At 40.1% G+C, this 18,191-nt stretch overlaps 3 protein-coding genes across 7 annotated transcripts; 2 read left to right on the top strand and 1 right to left on the bottom strand.

Moving 5' to 3' along the window:
* Window positions 1-865: 865 nt before the first annotated feature.
* fam167b (family with sequence similarity 167 member B) lies at window positions 866-3,149 on the bottom strand. The gene is made up of 2 exons (XM_061063072.1): window positions 2,765-3,149; window positions 866-2,293 (listed from the first exon to the last, which is right to left on the bottom strand). Exons 1-2 carry the CDS (start codon window positions 3,062-3,064, stop codon window positions 2,030-2,032), a joined length of 564 nt encoding a protein of 187 aa, XP_060919055.1. The 5' UTR covers window positions 3,065-3,149; the 3' UTR covers window positions 866-2,029.
* A 734-nt stretch (window positions 3,150-3,883) lies between these two features.
* Window positions 3,884-14,434, top strand: zgc:154055 (uncharacterized protein LOC556036 homolog). Of its 4 annotated transcripts, none has more exons than XM_061063206.1 (11): window positions 3,884-4,387; window positions 4,789-4,845; window positions 5,216-5,324; window positions 5,472-5,597; window positions 6,911-7,084; window positions 7,185-7,408; window positions 7,490-7,651; window positions 8,350-8,491; window positions 9,608-9,828; window positions 10,253-10,404; window positions 13,571-14,434. In XM_061063206.1, exons 1-11 carry the CDS (start codon window positions 4,203-4,205, stop codon window positions 13,669-13,671), a joined length of 1,653 nt encoding a protein of 550 aa, XP_060919189.1. In that variant the 5' UTR covers window positions 3,884-4,202; the 3' UTR covers window positions 13,672-14,434. The 4 variants fall into 4 exon arrangements, with proteins under 4 accessions (XP_060919189.1, XP_060919191.1, XP_060919190.1 ...); XM_061063207.1 differs by having other exon boundaries at window positions 3,885-4,387; window positions 7,185-7,402; XM_061063208.1 differs by lacking the exon at window positions 4,789-4,845.
* On the top strand, window positions 14,228-18,151 carry tdh2 (L-threonine dehydrogenase 2). 2 transcript variants are annotated; one of them, XM_061063211.1, is made up of 9 exons: window positions 14,228-14,367; window positions 14,507-14,713; window positions 15,342-15,384; window positions 15,466-15,536; window positions 15,647-15,796; window positions 15,892-16,064; window positions 16,161-16,251; window positions 16,356-16,625; window positions 17,146-18,151. In XM_061063211.1, the coding sequence occupies exons 2-9, from the start codon at window positions 14,521-14,523 to the stop codon at window positions 17,289-17,291; spliced, it is 1,137 nt and encodes a 378-aa protein (XP_060919194.1). In that variant the 5' UTR covers window positions 14,228-14,367; window positions 14,507-14,520; the 3' UTR covers window positions 17,292-18,151. The 2 variants fall into 2 exon arrangements, with proteins under 2 accessions (XP_060919194.1, XP_060919195.1); XM_061063212.1 differs by having other exon boundaries at window positions 14,235-14,367; window positions 14,531-14,713.
* Window positions 18,152-18,191: the final 40 nt, after the last annotated feature.

Here is an 18,191-nt window from a genome sequence, read left to right as displayed (position 1 = left end):
TCCAAATGTGGTTGGAAATCACATTCTGTTACGCAATCAAATAGAGATACTATCAAAAATGCATAAAGTTTTCCAGACCTCCTACCCTCACCTCAAAGATGCAGGTGCTGGCCTCCTTCAAGTGTGTGGTGTTTTTTTTTTTTTTTTTTTTTTGCTTATGCTTCTCATGTATATCATACAGTACAGCATTTAACCATATCCAACATTGACTTGAGTTTAAACAAACTGGGGATGCATTTTCCTTATGTACACTCTTCTATCAGCCTCTGCTCATATGACATGTGGTATGATATGCGGAAAAGGTCAAAGGAAAGTATCTGCAGGGCAGAGCTGAGTGGCATAAGAAACACAAGTCAGTGGCGCTTCACTGGAAAGGCATTCCCTGAATAAAGCCTGTAGGTAAAAAAAAAAAAACTCTGCCTCTTTAAATTTCCCATTTGATACTTATTTTAACTGTTGAAGTCTAACTTCACATGACCTCATCCATGTCCTGAAGTATGCCACATTGTGAACATCTCAGCAGTTCTAGTAGTGCTCTCATTTCACACAATGAACAGACTTTGCAGAAACATATTTGGTTTCTTGTAAAACAAATTATCTCCAACAATGTCTGTGTTTCTACACATGCCTCTAGGGCTCCATTCATATGTGTGGATTTTACACCGGGTCGTGTATGTCTCATGGACAGAAAGAAGACCCTACTGTGCAGGGTGACATCAAAAGTGAGGACGGATAATGAGGATGGATCTGATGGAATAGTGGTGACATTTAGCCTGAATAAGATAAGAGTGATGTGAAGAATTACTCCACAGCACGTCTAAAACAACATTGGAAACTAAAAAATAAAATTCACAAGCAACATACATATAGCAAAGTCTCTTTAATAGTGTGTTGTATATACAAGTGAAAATAGCAGTTATAATCTATATATCACTCCTCAAAAGTGTTTTATTCCTTCTTTTACTAATGCTGTTATAAAATATATCATTCAACTTGAACTAAACTGCCCACTGCACAGTAAAATACACTTGGTCACTGTCCAGCCATATATGGTTACTACTCTGTGCGCTGCAGCATCTCGACATAGTAATGGAAAACAAAATACATTAGGCATTGCCTCCTGGGTCCTGTCACTGCAGTGACAAGGCTCAGGAGATATTTTTGGTTTGTGAAAATGAAGCGTAAAAAAAAAAGAAAAGCTAGAGTGTGAACCCTACCTTTATTGAGGGTACTGTTAGGAACAGTACTAAAGTGAAAACTCTAGTGTTTGAAGTATGTTGCAGTAGAGAATGACATTCATCTGACTAGGCCAGAGCACACCAGAAATGCCATCTTCATATTTGTGTACAGTATGTAAGGCTTACTGGTAATGTAAAACAGGGGTTTCCAGATGTTCATCATCTGATTTCAATGGCCTGAAAAGATTTAATAATATTTGATATGCTTGAAAAATGAAAAATACTTTTTGGTTCCTGTTTTGTAAATGGATTTATCCTGCAAACATCTCCTAAGGCTCCAACCCTTTGTTTCGGACCCCTTGATCTAATTTCATTAGCTGTGTAGTTATCTGAAGAGCTCCTGCAGAAGACACAGTCTGAAGTGAGCGCCGTCATATTCCTAAAACAACCTCCTAACTTTACACCTATTTAAGGCTTATGATACATTGTTTTACAATGCCATTTGTTGGGAGTAAGATGTTGCACAAAATGCCCATTCCATGTCTTTTATTTTTCAGCCCAATCTTACTACTCTGATGAGCATTGCTCTATGAAGTCAGCAGCAGTAGAGAAGCTCAGGCTCAGTCCAGGAAAAAGTGTCTGTATTAAGGCTGACTGGAGATGGAGGCTTTCTTTTGTATGTCAAGCCAAGGTGCATAGCAGTTATTCTATTTGAACTCTTTGCTTGCAGTGCCCCTTCATTCTATCGGCAAAACTCCTCTGAAAGAGAAAATAAGCCTCATAATGTGTCTACACAAATACAGAGGAGGTGATGGGAATATCCTCAGTCAGTGATAAGTAGGTTGGGCTTTTTAACACAGAGAGAAGCGTCTGGAGTTTATGTTCATCTTGGTGAGGCCGAGGTGTTTGAGTGGGGTGGACAGAGCGAAGGCCGCCTTCATAGGGATGTCACATAGCAGGTCTGACTCCTCATCGCACTCCTCCAGTTCGTACGTTGCATCGTCCAGCATCTCCTTGTGGCGATCACACACCTGCTCTACCTTCAGCCGGTGAATCTCCCCCCGCAGACGGATCAGCTGACGGGCCAGCTGGTTGTCCTGAACCTGCATCTCCCTCTGAGGAGCAGGGGGTGAGGGGGGCGGGGGGGGGGGGTTAAGGGAGAGGGAGGTTGAAGATAAAGTCAATGAGATACCAGAAAAATACTTGGGAGTTTGGAGTAGGATTGCTCTCCTCCAAGGTTTATTATCATCTTATTCAGTAAAACTGAATTTCCCCTCGTGGGATTAATAAAGGATCAATTATTATTATTATTATTATTCAAGTGTGCATAAAACTGGCATGTAAGGGCTGCAGCCTGAGATAGTGGGAACAAAGATCATCACATTGTTTAACAAACTGTTTTTACTAGAACTTTGTGAAGTCCTAAGTTCATGGAAAGCTGACAACTTACACCTGAACCATAGGGAGATTGGCATCTATATATATCACACATGTGGATGAGTTCCTTTTTATTTTGAGAGGTAACATTAAAATTCACTTTTTTTTAAGTATAGTTTTTTTTTGTGAAAAAAGGTGACATCACTTACCAGCTCCTTTCTTAGGAACTCCAAAGCATCATCAATAGTATCAAAGCCACAAATGTTGCGGACAACCACTTGAGAATTCTCATTACTCGAAGTCGCAGGAACAGAAACAGCTTTTCCTTCGGATCCCGGACTGTCTGCGGAATCACTCTCCTTCCACGATCGACTCTGTACCCGCTCCTGCCACTCCAGATAGGATGGTCTGCGGGTCTGCAGCTTCAGCTTCTCTGTCAGTGCTTTAAGGCTGTCCAGGTCCTCAGTCTCCCCCTCGGAGGAGTCCCCTCCAAACTCTTTAAAGTCCATTGGCGCAGTGATGGCAGATGGTGCTTGGGAATTCGCGTTCACTTCGCTCTCTGGATTGGCAGCAGGGCGGTAAGAGCACAACAGGTCTTCACCTCCTTTATATGGAGACGCAGTGACCGCCCATCCCGCATAGGACAGAAACGCTGGATTTAAGTGTGTGCTATTAAATAACCGGAATCAACATCTTCAAGTTCCAGGTGTCTCTCTAATAATAATTAAAAAAAAAAAAAACAATAGCATAAAGTTAACTCTGTTTAATCACTTTAAAAAAAATAAATGTTTCTGGCAATTTGGAGACAAGCTTGAGTTTCTCTGCTTCCACAACAACCTTTACAGTCCCTTATTCATTTAAACAAGTGTTGTTGTCATGCGTGTTCCTCACGAGTTACTTAAAGATGCATAAAGATGAACAATTTACAGTTAATGTTACAATAGGCCTACATTTAAGCTATGTACACTAGTAATACCAATAGGCTACATACATTGGCTAGCATGCACCACTTTCTCACTGATGTTTGAGGCTATACTTGCTTGATTATAAAACTATGGTTTGCACTGCTTTATTGCTGTAGGTCTTTCTTTAAATAACTCCAACACTTCTTTTACCTCTTCAGAGTGGGGCCAAAATAAAACCTTGTCACATCTGGTGTGCGTTCAAAGAGGGTTTACGTTTGAATGTGCTGCCATCTAGTGCTCATTGATCATATTACCACGTGCCCAAAGCCGCTGCCCCCCCCCCCCCCCCCCCCCCCCCCCCACCCTCGGTTTTTTTTTTTACCAGCAATTTGTGACACATTTCAGAGTTGCCTTTTCTCAGGAAACATGCACTTCCGCTTTCTTTTCTCTCGAGCAAAACGGTTTGTGTTCAGCCATGTGTGAGTGAAGTTTAAGCGCCACTGGGGTCTGGCTGTGATCTGAAAAAAAAAAAAAAATGAATCTATTTATAAGAACCTCATCGTTAAACAAACAGAGCGCAAGTGCGCCGCTACCCAACTGAGATAACAGGGGACGGAGTCTGCTTTTCTCACGAGAGGCGAGGAAGAGATTTGAAGTGCGTTTTTCACTTCCAAAGGGCAGGGTCACGTCTGTTGAAGGAGTTAACCTGCTGCAGAGGAACTTGGCTTGTGACGAGGAGCTGATGGAGTTTTCTGAACACATCAAGACAGCCAATGTGGAGGATGTTGTCCTCCGACAGCCGCTACACCCTCCGAGCAGAGGCACCCTGTGCATCACAGGCCACCACCTGCTCTTCTCGGACAGAGAGGAGACAGGCACCCGGCAGTTTCTGCTGCTCCTCAGGAACATCGACGCTATTGAGAAGAGGTGAGGGAGAAGGACTATTCATATCTGCAACAATGAACATAATTGACCAACTATAGGCTATCTTCATCATAAACTGAAGATATATGCTATGACAGCCATATAACCATTGCTTCCATTTGTTTCAAGTGGCTTAAACATATGACTGTTGATTCCACATAATTAAATATCACTCTGCATAATGAAACCCTTTTCATTGCTTATAACCACTAATTACAGCATTTAATATAGGGCGAAAGATCTTCATAGGACAAAGGTTTTCTGTGAGGATTATTGTTAAAAACTCGGTCTTGTTTAAACAAATAACACCATTTATCAAAACCAAAGGGGTCTGTATACTGTTCCAGTGAATGCTATTATTTCTGATTGTCTAATTCCATTATTCCTCAAATCTTTTCAACCAGTGTGGAAAACCTTTCGGCCTATTCCGGCCTCTTCTCTAATGCAGGCCACAGTGAAAGGTTGGACATACTTTGTGTTGCCATGTGTCTGCTTCATGCTGCTCACAGATAATGGAAATATAAAATGTGCTAACTTAGACTTAAGCAACCAAATGTCCGCGTCACCTTCTACACACACTGTTGAGTGTTGCTAACTCCTAACCAGCTTCTTTTTTCCAAGTCTAAGCATCGCTGAAACCAATTATTACGGTGTTTTTTTTGGTCAACAAAAACTCTTTTGCAAAGTCCCCACCCACACAGCCCAGCTGACTAGGTTTGCCTTCCTTTACAGCTGCAAGTCACACTGTCTGCACTGCTACACTCAAAACAGGTTAGCTGGGGGTGGCAGGGTCATATTGTTTCAATTGCTCTGCTTAATTTCCCCCCCCAGGACATCTGGATCTTCAGGGACAATAACCATCAAGTGTAAAGATCTGCATGTTCTCCAGCTTGACATCCCAGGCATGGAGCAGTGTCTCAATATTGCACACTCTATTGAGGTATAATAAAAAATATGCTAAACCTTCTAAGCCTGTAACATATAGCAAACATGGATATAAGTATTTTGTTCTCAGTTTATGTCCTCTCTTTAAATACACAATTCCTTTCTTGTGGGTTTTAAATCTGATAAAGTGTTCTTTCTCTAGACCCTGTCCTGTCTGGACTGTGCCTCGGAGATGTATCCTTTCTTTTACAGACCCTCTGATCTCAGGCTGCAGGACCAGTGGGGTCTCTCATCCACTGAAAAGCTCTACAGTCAAATGAAGGAGCTCGTAAGCAAAACATAAATCTATGTTTCCATATGTCTCTTTCTCTTGTGGACGAATGAAAAACATTATGTGATCACACAAATACAGGCAACTTTTTATAACAACAATCCAGCCAGGAAACTAAATGTAGGGGTCAGGATGGAGGATATCCCTGTTGCTTCGCTTGTATTTGTTTTCGCGGAACTCCAGAATGTGCTGCACACAGCCTGAATATGTGCCTAATAGACATGAACCTTCCTCTGGGAAATAGTGTGTCACTATGGTGAGGGGCCGACCCTGAGGGCAACATTGTTGTGTGTGTTTTTACAGGCATGATGTTCCAAGAACATGTACATGTCTGCAGTCGTAGTTACATGTCTGTTCCTCACTCTGAAGAACTTGTTTGGAGCCTGTATGTCTCAATTGTAGGAATTCATTGTTCTGAAAAATGGCCTACCAGCTCCTCTAATGCTCACTTACTAACATCTGGGGTTTTTTTCAATTGTATTACAGACCTATTTAACAAAAATGTAGGGCAAGATTCCTCTGTCAGACCTGTTCATCTAACTATTTGCCTTAATGTGTTAACAGGGCACCTTTTTAATCAAAGAGGAGAAATATGTTGTTCAAATACACTATATTACATTCAACATATTTTGTATTCAGCTTTAGCGTTACAAATCCAATCTTCTTAAACAGGTTGGATTAAAAGAAAACATTTACGTTTATAAATAAAAGGCTAAATAGAACACTTGTAAAATGTTGATGTAACAATCAATCTACGCTCTGAAAAATAAACTCAAAAAAGCTTTGGGTTGATCAGCAGTAATGTCTTATTGAAGAAGGATTGGTTTTTTGATAGTTTTTGATTCGCCATTTTCATGTTTTTTTTAAATTTTAAAGATAATAAAAGAGTCAAATGGTGTGAAATGGTCTGATGATTTTGCCCTCAGGTAGAAATTTGCCATTTTGGGTGAAAATGTACTTTTTGTGTTAGTTTTTGCCTCTTGTATTCGTATGTCACACTTGTAAATCAAGAGTGGAAAAACAAAGTCGCTCTGCCCTCTGAGTTCAGATTTTGTGATTCAGCAGGAAGCAAGTGCACAATGTATGTGGGGAGGAAGGTGAACTAATTCAACAGCAGAGCTGTTTCTGTATCTTTCGTATCTTTTGACATAAAGCCACAAAACAGGGTGGCTAGCGTGAAACTTAAGTTGGTAGTGTACAAAGATTACAAAGGGTGACAAAAACATGAAAGTGTATTTTTTCCGTCACCATTCATTGGTTATGTGTAACTGTGACTTCTCTTCCTGATCCTCTCTCTCCTCTGTTTGCAGCATGATCGATGGCGAGTGAGCACTGTGAACAGAGACTACTCAGTGTGTCCCTCTTACCCTCCAGCTGTCATCGTCCCAAAGAACATAGACGATAGCGTGCTTAAAAAGGTTGCCAAGTTCAGACAGGGAGGACGCTTCCCTGTCCTCTGCTACTATCACAGGAAGAATGGCATGGTGAGCGTCTCATTTATGTATCCTGACCAAAATCCTACAATTCATACGTAGAGATACGTCATTCAAACGTAATGATTACACTCAAACAAAACCTTTGCAGGTGATCATGCACAGCAGTCAGCCGCTGCCAGGAGCCAATAGGAAGCGCTGCAAAGAAGACGAGGACCTCCTCCAGGCTGTGCTTGATGGCTCAGACAAAGGTTATATTATTGACACACGCTCCAGTCAGCAGGCGACGCAGGCACGGATGACAGGTGGAGGGTTTGAGTCCAAATCCTCTTACAGCTGCTGGAAGAGACTGCACAGACAAATGGAAAAGTGTGTGTATGTGAGAAACGGTTGAGGAGTAGTGGATGCTGTTCTGTCCCTTTAAACTGACTTCATTCACTTTTTTGTTGTCTGCAGAGGTAAAGCGCTGCAAGAGAGTCTGATTAAGCTGGTGGAGGCCTGTGGTGACGAGTCCAATAATATGGATCGTTGGCTTAGTAAGCTTGAGAATTCAAAGTGGCTGTCTTACGTCCAAACCGCCCTTTCAACTGCTGGCCTGCTGGCAGAGTGTGTGGAGAGGTAGGAACTCCAACCAGGTGTTCGTCTGTGCTATTGGTACTGATGGTGCGCACCTATTGTTGTCTAACTGCAAAGTTTGATCCCTTCTGTGAATCTGTTTTTTTTTTTACCCTAAGAAATTTGGCAGTAGGGTAATTAATAAGAAGTTCTAACTTGTAAAATAAAATGCAAAGCAGAGTAGGGTTTTCTGGTAACTACACCAACTATACCAAGATGAATGGAGAGTGAAAGAGGTCAAAAAGCTCCTGCAACACATATCGTATGAAGATCAATTTTATTGACTTTATTAGACCGATGCGTTTTGGTTTGTGGCCTTCATCAGGGTATGAAACGCGTCGGTCCAATAAAATTTATCAAATTGATCCTTACACAACTTGTGAACAAATGTGTAACAATAATTTATGTTTAACACAACACATAAGAAGCTTCAATTTAGCACAAGAAAGTTGTAATACCTTAACCACATTATCATCATTATATAAGCAAGAAGGTCTAAAGAGACACTTTGGCAAAAGCTGTTCACCTCTATATGTAACTAGCGAGAAGAAAAAAATCTATATTATAGTGTTAGCTACAGACCAAAAGCATGGCTGGACATAAATGCAAGGACAAAATATAATAAAAAAAATACACATGCAACAATTAAAACCTGTCAGCAGCACTTAAGTTAAGGACTGCTGTCTATTTGTTTGGGCCAGGGACGGACACTCAGTTCTAGTACATGGCTCTGAAGGGACGGACTCCACTCTGCTCATCAGCACTCTGGCTCAGCTTATCATGGATCCACACTGCCGCTCCCTGGAGGGCTTTCTGGCTCTGCTAGAGAGGGAGTGGGTACAGGTGAGTGTATGTCTGTATATGTGTGATTCTAATAATCTTAAATGTATGTAAATGAATAATGTATCATTTGAACTGTACATTTTAAAAAATATGAACAGGACTTGAAATAGAGACACAGGAGCATTAGGACAGGGTAACTACATCTTTTAAATTATGTTTTTCAAACGCAATAATGCACCGATGAAAATATTGAATAGCTTTAGATTTACTGAGTCTCTGTGTCTGAAATAATGTTTAAGACTTATATAACATTTCAATAAAGATGACATTTTAAATCCAAAGGAAGATCTCTTTCAAGCACTATTCTTCATGCTGTTATTACCAAATATCTTGCTTCACAGATATTGCTTCACAGTTTACCCCTCAAGAAAAGGAAATACCGCAAGAGAAAAGAAAGTCATATTCAGTCTAATGCATGAGTGGGCATGTATTTTTACAAAACCTGCTTCTCCTTCCAAACATTTGTTTTAACACGGACATTGTAACTTTATGTAGATTTCAGGGAAACGGCATAACAAGTCACAGCTAAACATTAATCGTCCATTATTAAACCATAATCCTTGTATATGTTCACATAATTTTCAATTTACCTTCAACAAAAACATAACATTATGGAAGAGGATTAAGTTTATTATTTTAAATTTGTTTTGTTTGTTTAGTTAAGTTTCACAAGGAAATAATGTTGGAATTTGTTTGTGATCTTATAAGAACTGTGCTTGCCCAGTCCAAGGTACCTGAGCTGGTGCCTTGATTTTGTTTAGCATGGTAACAGCATATACATTCTGATAGACAATTGATATAGTTTATACATCTTTAGAAACAGCATTGACAATAACAACTTGAGAGGTACAATTGCAATTGTGTGAAACCCTGCCTGCAGACAATCAAGCTGGCCAAGTTTTATAAAAGCTCAGTCCCAAACTGAATCCTCAGGATTGGAGTATTTGACGGGCTGCTACACCAATCAGAACCCCTCCCCCCCTCAAAAAATAAAAAAAAATAAAAACAGCTATAAGTGGGCTGAACATCCAGATCTGGAGGGATATGCTTGACACAAATACACATTGATACAAGACAGGTTTGGCAGTTTATGTAAATAAGTGTTCTTCTCCCCAGGCAGGACACCCATTCATGCAGCGATGTGCCCACTCAGCCTTTTCACACACCCGTCTCCAGCAGGAGTCCCCCGTCTTCCTGCTGCTGCTGGACTGTGTGTGGCAACTCTGGCGTCAGTTTCCCTTGGCACTGGGTTTCTCTGAGGCACTGCTTCTAAGGCTGGCGACTGAGGCCTACGCTTCCGACTTTGGCACCTTCCTGTGCAACAGCCACAAGGAGAGGTCAGTGGTACTTCTCTGCGTGGCCCGGAAATGGGAATTGATTGTTTTAGGGGCGGCAGTAGCTCAGTCTGAAGGGACCTGGGTTGGGAACCGGAGAGTGATCAGTTCAAGTCCAGGTGCAAACTAAATCTGGAAATTGGTCTGGTAGCTCGAGAGGTGCCAGTTTCACTTCCTGAGCACTGCAGAGGTTCCCCTGAGCAAGGCACTGAACCCCCACCAGCTCAGGAGTGCTCGCTGTGGGCAGACCCCTCACTCTGACATCTCTCCATTAATGCATGTCCATAGGATCCTGTTTGTGCATGAGTATATGTATCATGTTCAACAACAGAGTGTACGATTGAGTTTCCCCTCACGGGATTAATAAAGTATATCTTTTTCTTCTTGAGACTAGATAGTTACCTTACACCTCGTTCTTCTCTCTCAGGTGGGCTCTAGGAGTGATGGAAAGGACTCACTGTTTGTTCAGAGCTCTGTTGAGGCCCAGGGAGAGAGACTACTACTCTAACCCGCTCTATGAACCAACTGAGCTAGCAATCTGGCCCTCAGTTCACCCTCAGTCCCTGCAGCTTTGGAGAGGTAACTTTAAACATGAATACAGAGTTGTGTATATTCATTATTTTTATGATTTTTAAAATATTTTTTATGCACTTTGCCAGTGACAGCCAGATATAAGTTGTCTGTTACTCTGTTGCGCTTAAAAATGTCTTCTTATTTGGCACAAATCTCAACTGGATGAACTAAACACAAAGGTCAATGTCACTAACCTCATGTCATACCTATTCACAAGAACTCAATATCAAATGATTTCCTGGAGGACATATTTTAAAATTAATTTGCTTAATAATTCTGCTTTTTTACAAAAAATGCCAAAGTTCTACTTCACTGTGACATCATACTGTCCTGGAAAAAACTTTTTTCTGCCCATATTCCTATCATATATCTTAGTTTATATATCAACTCAATTACTGGAGAAATCAAACACCTGAAAGGAATGGGCCAAATGTATGTTTTTTTAATCAAATGTGTTCTGAATAATGTTTCTAATGAAAATCTAATGCAGAATCATGAACCTGTTTATTTAACAGGATAATTCACACTGGCAGAGTTGTCCATGCTTAAGCACAAAACAAATCCGCTGATATCTTTCTTAGATCTATGTTCGATCTGTAAAGATAGATGGATCTGGATATACATATTTATTGCGTTGATTGCTTAAATGCCGATCAAACACCTGTGGGAGAGATATGCAGTATAATCAAGACAAGATGGTCAGTCAACTGGAAAGTAACTGCACATGTTTAGATTGATAACGCTTGCTTTAAGACTAAGAGCACATTCTGCTGGTGACAGCCAGGAAGAGAACTGCTGTAATACAATAAAACTCAAATGAAATGGCCTTTGACTGGTAAATAAATCTTGTAATATCGGCCCATATCTGAGAAACAATTAGCTGATACCTCTAGTTACTGGATAAGCTCATATTGGCCGGTATTATCGGATGGCCAATTAATCGGTCGGGCTCTAATTTACATATCCTGCTCAAGCCCATATAAGGGCATGACACTGCAGGACCGTGTGTGTGTGTGTGTGTGTGTGTGTGTGTGTGTGTGTGTGTGTGTGTGTGTGTGTGTGTGTGTGTGTGTGTGTGTGTGTGTGTGTGTGTGTGTGTGTGTGTGTGTGTGTGTGTGTGTGTGTGTCCACATGACTGGTTGATCTGTATTTTACTCTTACCATCACCTGCCCAGGGACAACAGATGGAAATTAGCTAGTTAGCTAAATCTGGTGCAAAGCATCCCTTCTCTTCTGAGATTAATGTTTTTGTTGTACACTGTCACTGATTCAAATAAACTAACAAACTAAAAACAACTAAACTACAAACACACAAAAGAGAGAAGTCAGGAATTCCTAAACTAATATCTTATGATCTTTCACACTGAACTGCAAATGTGAGAAAAACTTTGGTAGTTCTTATGTGGAAACAGTGCTAATATAAGTGAGAAACAATTATTATGTTATATTAGGAGTGTCAGTAATAGTCTACCACAGACACATACATTATGATATCAATTGTTCAGTAAATAAAGACATCAGAAAAGGACACACCCGGCGAAGTGAAAAAAAATAGTTTGATCTTAAATTTGAGAGAAATACATGACTGAAAGATGATCATGTCTCATCATTATGGAGACACATTATGATTACACTGAATATTTATTCTTAAAGCTTCTACTGTAAAACAATGCAACATGTGACAGATTTGTAAATTTACTGGTGTTTAAAGGTGGATTATTGTTATCATCGGGAGTAAGTGTTCTATTTTCAACATCCATCCTGGTCAGCAGTCAGACAGACAAACTTTCACGCTCACACCCACCGGCAATTTACAGTCTCCAATGAATCTATCGATCAAGTACCTGGAGGGAACCCATGCATGCACATGGAGAATATGGACATGACATACATGCATTAGAACTGGAAACCTTCATGCTCCACTGTGCAGCCTATTTTCAGCATACATTTGAAACATTCTTACCTATCTGCTGAGTTTATATTCAGAATCAACCTTTTGCAGATTAAACATTGCATTATTAAAATGAAAGTTGAGTTAAAGTACATCGTGCATGTATGTATGTTATATAATAATACAAAGATGCAATATAAAGGGAAACAGAATAACAATCATTTCTCCCTGGCATCTGGCAGCTCTTAAATGTGTGTTAGTATGTTGTTGAGTGTTCTTAGATGTTTTCTTTGCCAAGAACTAACCCAGTGAAGAAAACTTAAACGAATGACAGAATCTTCCTGAAAATGGCGTTTAAAAATAAATCCCTTCTTAAGAACCGTTTGTGAGTGAAGCCCAGTGTTCTTAACATTTGACACAATCATCCACTTAGAGTTAAGGATCAATTTATAAGATTTTAGTTGTAAAAAGGTCGTAGGGGAATATCATTGTGGCCTCAAATCTTTCCCATTCTGATATAGTTAACATCTCAGCAATGCAAAGAGGGAATTAAATGAAATGTGGTTTATTTTATTATTTATCAATCAGTGAGGTAACTACCAGGTGCCAATGGAGTAATGGAAAATCTCCCCTTGCTCTCTCATGTACCTGAGTTTGTATTTTGCTCCCTCAAAGGAGGTCTACTGACAATTACATGCTCTGTAGTGACACAAATAGAGACAGAGTTGTTGGAGGTGTGACCTCTCCTATATTATTTAGGCCCAGTTATTTTGTTGCTTCATTCATAATGTCATTCTGGGGGAAACACTAGCTGATGTATTCTGAAACTTGACTCTAGACTGATGCACAAAACCAAAAGGCAGTAATGCTAATTCCAATTCCTCTCCGGGCGGCCTGGAATCTCCTGCAGGATGATCTGTGTCTGGGGGAGCTGGTTTCTTTAAATCATTTTAAAAGTAGATTGAAGGTGTTGGAGGAAGATGCTTCAGGTTGTAGATGCTTTGACTAATGACTTTCTGATCTGTGACTCAGGACATGTTAAACTGTGTTGTAATTACTCTGTGTTTTATGTCTGTAACTTTTTGTTGTGCTGCTGCCCCTCTTGGCCAGGACGCTCTTGTAAATGAGATTCTTAATCTCAATGAGATTCTCCCGGTTAAATAACTTTAAAATAAAATTAAATAAAAATTACTTTGTGATATAAGCCTACAGCCTTGCTATTTACACTCATTCGTGGACTTTAAGTGTTAAAACTGACTTATGCTCATTTCTGATTCTCAGGTTTCTTCCTGAGGTGGACCCAGCAGAGTCGTCACCTTGAAGAGGCTCAGGAGGAAATACGAAACATGGTCACTGAGTGGGGAAAGCTGGCACTTAAATGATGAACATTCAGATAATTCTGAACAATTGAACAGTCTCAGCCTGAACATGTGGAGCATGTTTTAAACAAAAAAGTAACCAATGTGCAATGCCTTTTACTGTGGCTTTTTTTTTTTTTTTTTACAACCAATCACATTTAAATATTTATTATGTTTTTTTTACTCGTTCAAAAAATGTTCATAAGAAATGTTTTGATTGATGTCTTTTGAGACTGCATTTTCAAATCATATTTGGGTGCTTTAAAAATGCTGAAGAGGTGTTGCATGTTCTCAAAATGTTGCATCATCTCCTTTGGGTTATTTATTCTGTCGTATATTCACTCATAAATATCAAAAGAGGAAAGCTGTATATGTGACACACCTCCCAGTCCTGTTAAGCTCAGCTAAACACTCTTCACAATACAAATCCCTGTGCACAGCAAGTCAGCATGTTTGCACACATGGAGCTTTGCAAGCTGGAGACTGTAGTCTGTTTTAGTCAAGAGCCACAAGCTGGTGATTATACAAAGTGGACAAGGACCACACAACCCAGCATGACTTTCTTCACCTGCTTATTTAACCAGTAGTTAATGTGTTTACTAAACTGACTTCATTGTCAGAGTTGGTCATTTTGTTTAGAGCAATAGTTTGGGATTTACTAAGGTGCACGGCTGGTTTTGGACCGAGACTCATCTGTTGGTATTTTGGATTTTCACACAGGTAAAAAGCATTGTCTGTATCCTCCTGTAATTTAATTTAAATAAATGTATTCTTTGAACAAAAGCCATGAAGGTTATCAGTATATTGAAGTTCTGGGTAACCAGTTCTTTCTAGTTCAATTTGTTTTAACTTTTCAAAGAACTGCTACTGGACATGCAACCAGGTGTGCGGGTCTGTGTGCCCACTATGGCTGTGCTGGGCATGTTTTGCCGAGGTTGTCTGAGCAGGGTGCGAGGTTTGCCAGGACGCAGCTTCAGCTGTTTGCCCAGGCAGATGAGCAGGTGGAACAATCAAGAGACCTGCACATCCCCCACTCCTCAGGAACACCCCCGTGTCCTCATCACAGGTAATACACAGTTTTCATGTCGTAGCTGCTTCCTCATGACATTCATCCATTAAGGATAAAGTTAGGATAAATTCACTGAACCAAGAGCTGTACTAGTCTAGTCAAGCTACCATTGTTTTCTACCGCTTTCAAATCTAACTGTTATGTACTGTTGACTGCAGAGCCGTTACAAAAGGGGTTGAGTGCCTCCTATAGAAAACCATTAAAGGGAGCTGTGCGAGTTACTCCCACCCTTACAGGCAGATGTTATGTTTATATTTAATTAAATAGTGGTTTAGCAAGGAGCTATAGAGTTACATCAACAAAAATGGAGGATTTGTAGCCATATATGCTGTGTTTTTTTCTTTTTTACTTGTTTTCAGTCTGCACCAGTAGCAGGACCCCATTTAGCCTCGTCACAATAGAGCACGCACAGACAGTGCTGGTGATTTTAAAGAGCAAATGGGTGATGCAGGGAGAATAATAGCCTGCAGTCACTTTTAGTCCCATGACTAACCGTTGGAACAAACAAAACAAACTCAAAGACCAAAAACTTAAATTTCATTTTTTATAGCAAACTTGAAACGTCACCTTGTTTAGTCAGTAAACAAGTAACAGCCTAAATATGCAACTTTGTCTCTGTATGCAGGTGGTCTGGGACAGTTAGGTGTAGGACTCGCACAGATACTGAGGTGGGTTATACAAAACTCTTTAAGACGTTTAAGGTTGTCGAAGTATCAGAAACTTAATAACATGTCTATATTAATGTCTAGGAAACAGTACGGAACAGATAATGTTATCCTGTCGGACATTAAGAAGCCTCCACCTCATGTTGTCAGCAGTGGTATGCAAAACCTCTTTTCTTAAGCTGCTATTTACTCACATTTTGCTCTGTCCATTTTAAATCATTTGTTATTATATTTTATCTCCCTCTTTTATCTTTTCTCCCATTAGGTCCATTTGTTTACGCTGACGTGTTGGACTACAAACATCTCCGAGAACTGATCGTAAACAATCGTGTGACTTGGCTGGTCCACTACAGCGCTCTGCTCAGCGCTGTTGGAGAGGCTAATGTGGCTTTGGCACGCAAGATAAACATCACAGGTCTGCTGGATACAAACACCATTTAAATGTATTGCCTATCATAGGGATTGACCATTTTTTAAATTTCCTTTTTGGATCATTTTCTGTCCACCTAGGCCTCCATAATGTGCTTGACTTGGCCTTAGAGAACTGCCTACGCCTCTTTGTCCCCAGCACCATTGGAGCATTTGGTCCCTCTTCTCCACGTGATCCAGCCCCTGACCTCTGTGTCCAAAGACCTCGAACCATCTATGGTGTGTCAAAAGTGCATGGAGAACTGATGGGGGAGGTTGGTTAAACTTGACGTTGTCTTAAAATGCGGACACAAACCCATACACCTTGTAAAACATGACTACATCTCAACATTTGTTGCATTTTTTTCTAGTATCTTCATCACAAATATGGTCTGGACTTTCGCTGCCTACGTTACCCAGGTGTTATATCAGTCAACACGCCGCCTGGAGGGGGAACTACAGGTATTACATCACTCAATGTCAATCTGCATCTCTCCCAAATATTCACGACTACAGTGGTTTGTTACAGCTACCTACAATACAATACATGCTTTCTCTCTTCACAGACTATGCAGTGCAAATCTTCCATGATGCTCTCAGCACAGGTCACCATGAGTGTTACCTGCGCCCTGACACCCGTCTTCCCATGATGCATATCTCTGACTGCCACCGTGCGACAGTAGAGTTCATGCAGGCTCCAGAGTGCCAACTTTCACTGAGGACCTACAACATCGCCGCCATGAGCTTCACTCCGGAGGAGGTGGCCCAAGAAATCCGCAAGCATCTGCCTTACCTCAAGGTCACCTACAATCCTGACTCTGTCCGCCAGACCATTGGTACGACTTGAAACATGTACACAAGTACACATACCTATACATGTGCAACATTTAGGAATGTAGGATGATACCTCTTTTAGTGTTGAATATGGTAGTTGGCCAAATTGGTGTACAACTGACAAGCCCAAAAGAGCATGCTATATAGACCTATAAAAACACAACTAATTGAGGTTAATAACCATTAGTCTAACCATTATTGTGAATCAAATTGACTTTATTATGCATTTGACGATGTATTCTAGCATTTACAAATTATAACAGCTTATTTCAAAATAAATCTGTTTTCTTACATCTAAGAAATATTTGCTTTTAATTTGTTCACATTTTATTCATGTCATAGCAGAGTTTACATATCAATAGGTGGTATTTAAAGCTTTATCTGTCAAGTTGTGAAGTTACTTGTGTTTTTTTTTCTCAGATGTACCTGAAACATTGAGTTATACATTCATTCTGACACAGCTGTCTTTAATTAAAATGATGTGATGGAAGTAATGTGGTCATCTTGCTTGTCACTTTGCAGCAGACAGCTGGCCTGTGAGGTTTGATGACTCTAATGCCAGGAGAGATTGGGGCTGGGCACCAGTCTTTGGGCTTGAGGAGCTGGTGTCAGACATGCTGCGCTCCATTCGAGAAAAGAGGACCAATGAGGGTTTGCCAGTCAGCTAGCAAAACCTGTTTTGATTAATTCCCTATTCCTGACTTCTCTTCAGTCTTTTTTTTCCCAACAAGATACTACTTTCCACTTCACTTTCACAAGTTGTCAACCTGTAGCATCTGTTACTCTGGTATATGACAAATATGAGCCAGGGACTGTTTGTGAAGTATGGTTTCTGAGTCATGAGTCAGAACCTCAGATATACAGTGTAAAATATGACACAGTATGTATTAGCTCAAACAGACATTTCAGTATTTTTCAGGGGATCATATACTGTCAAAGTCAGAGCTTCTCTTCATCCTTGTTGTTTTTAATTGTTATTATAGTCAAGGCATCACTTTACACATGGCAATGTTGCCTCAGATGAAAAAGAAAAGTACTTGTTTTCTTTAAGTTTTAAGAACTGTCATGTTAATCACATCCAATGACACAATTCTCTGTTACACTGTTTGTGAACATGTGCATCACAATATGGAGCCGTTGTACATTTACAGTAACACATATTGGATAGGCTTTACTTTCTGGATCACCTTGAATAACCTGGTCTTTCTACTCTGGACTGTAATCACCTATTAGCCTATATGTAATTTGGCTGTTTTAAAAAGCAGTCTTGAGTAATAATAGTCTCTATAATGAAAATATGCACTGTATACATCCCCACTACCCTTGCTGTGGCATCTAAAAGGTAGCTTTTATTATTTATTTTTCAGCAGTGTGATTTGGGTTATGAAGGAGTATGAATAACAAAAAAAAAATCTTTATTAGGCTACTGTGGATTACTTACTTCCAAAAAAAACATATAGCCTATTTTAAAAATGCTGTGTACTTTGAATCAGACTTTGAATAATAAAAATGTTCATGTGTTAAAAAAGTCTTGATTTCCATGTATTCTGGTGATGTTCATTTAATTT

Source organism: Labrus mixtus, chromosome 18 (assembly GCF_963584025.1).
Source record: "Labrus mixtus chromosome 18, fLabMix1.1, whole genome shotgun sequence".
In the NCBI taxonomy this organism is placed as follows: domain Eukaryota; kingdom Metazoa; phylum Chordata; class Actinopteri; order Labriformes; family Labridae; genus Labrus; species Labrus mixtus.
Note: the sequence above shows the minus strand (reverse complement) of the source record. Positions and strands in the feature narration are given on the sequence as shown.

Excerpts from the sequence above, each read along its gene's own strand:
- fam167b (XM_061063072.1), bottom strand. The coding sequence starts at position 3,064 with ATGGACTTTAAAGAGTTTGGAGGGGACTCCTCCGAGGGGGAGACTGAG. Across the intron at positions 2,294-2,764 it reads AGTTCCTAAGAAAGGAGCTG|AGGGAGATGCAGGTTCAGGA; the intron begins GTAAGTGATGTC and ends CCTGCTCCTCAG.
- zgc:154055 (XM_061063206.1), top strand. The coding sequence starts at position 4,203 with ATGGAGTTTTCTGAACACATCAAGACAGCCAATGTGGAGGATGTTGTC. Across the intron at positions 4,846-5,215 it reads AATGCAGGCCACAGTGAAAG|GACATCTGGATCTTCAGGGA; the intron begins GTTGGACATACT and ends TTCCCCCCCCAG. Across the intron at positions 10,405-13,570 it reads GTCCCTGCAGCTTTGGAGAG|GTTTCTTCCTGAGGTGGACC; the intron begins GTAACTTTAAAC and ends TCTGATTCTCAG.
- tdh2 (XM_061063211.1), top strand. The coding sequence starts at position 14,521 with ATGCAACCAGGTGTGCGGGTCTGTGTGCCCACTATGGCTGTGCTGGGC. Across the intron at positions 15,385-15,465 it reads GGACTCGCACAGATACTGAG|GAAACAGTACGGAACAGATA; the intron begins GTGGGTTATACA and ends ATTAATGTCTAG. Across the intron at positions 15,797-15,891 it reads ACGCAAGATAAACATCACAG|GCCTCCATAATGTGCTTGAC; the intron begins GTCTGCTGGATA and ends CTGTCCACCTAG.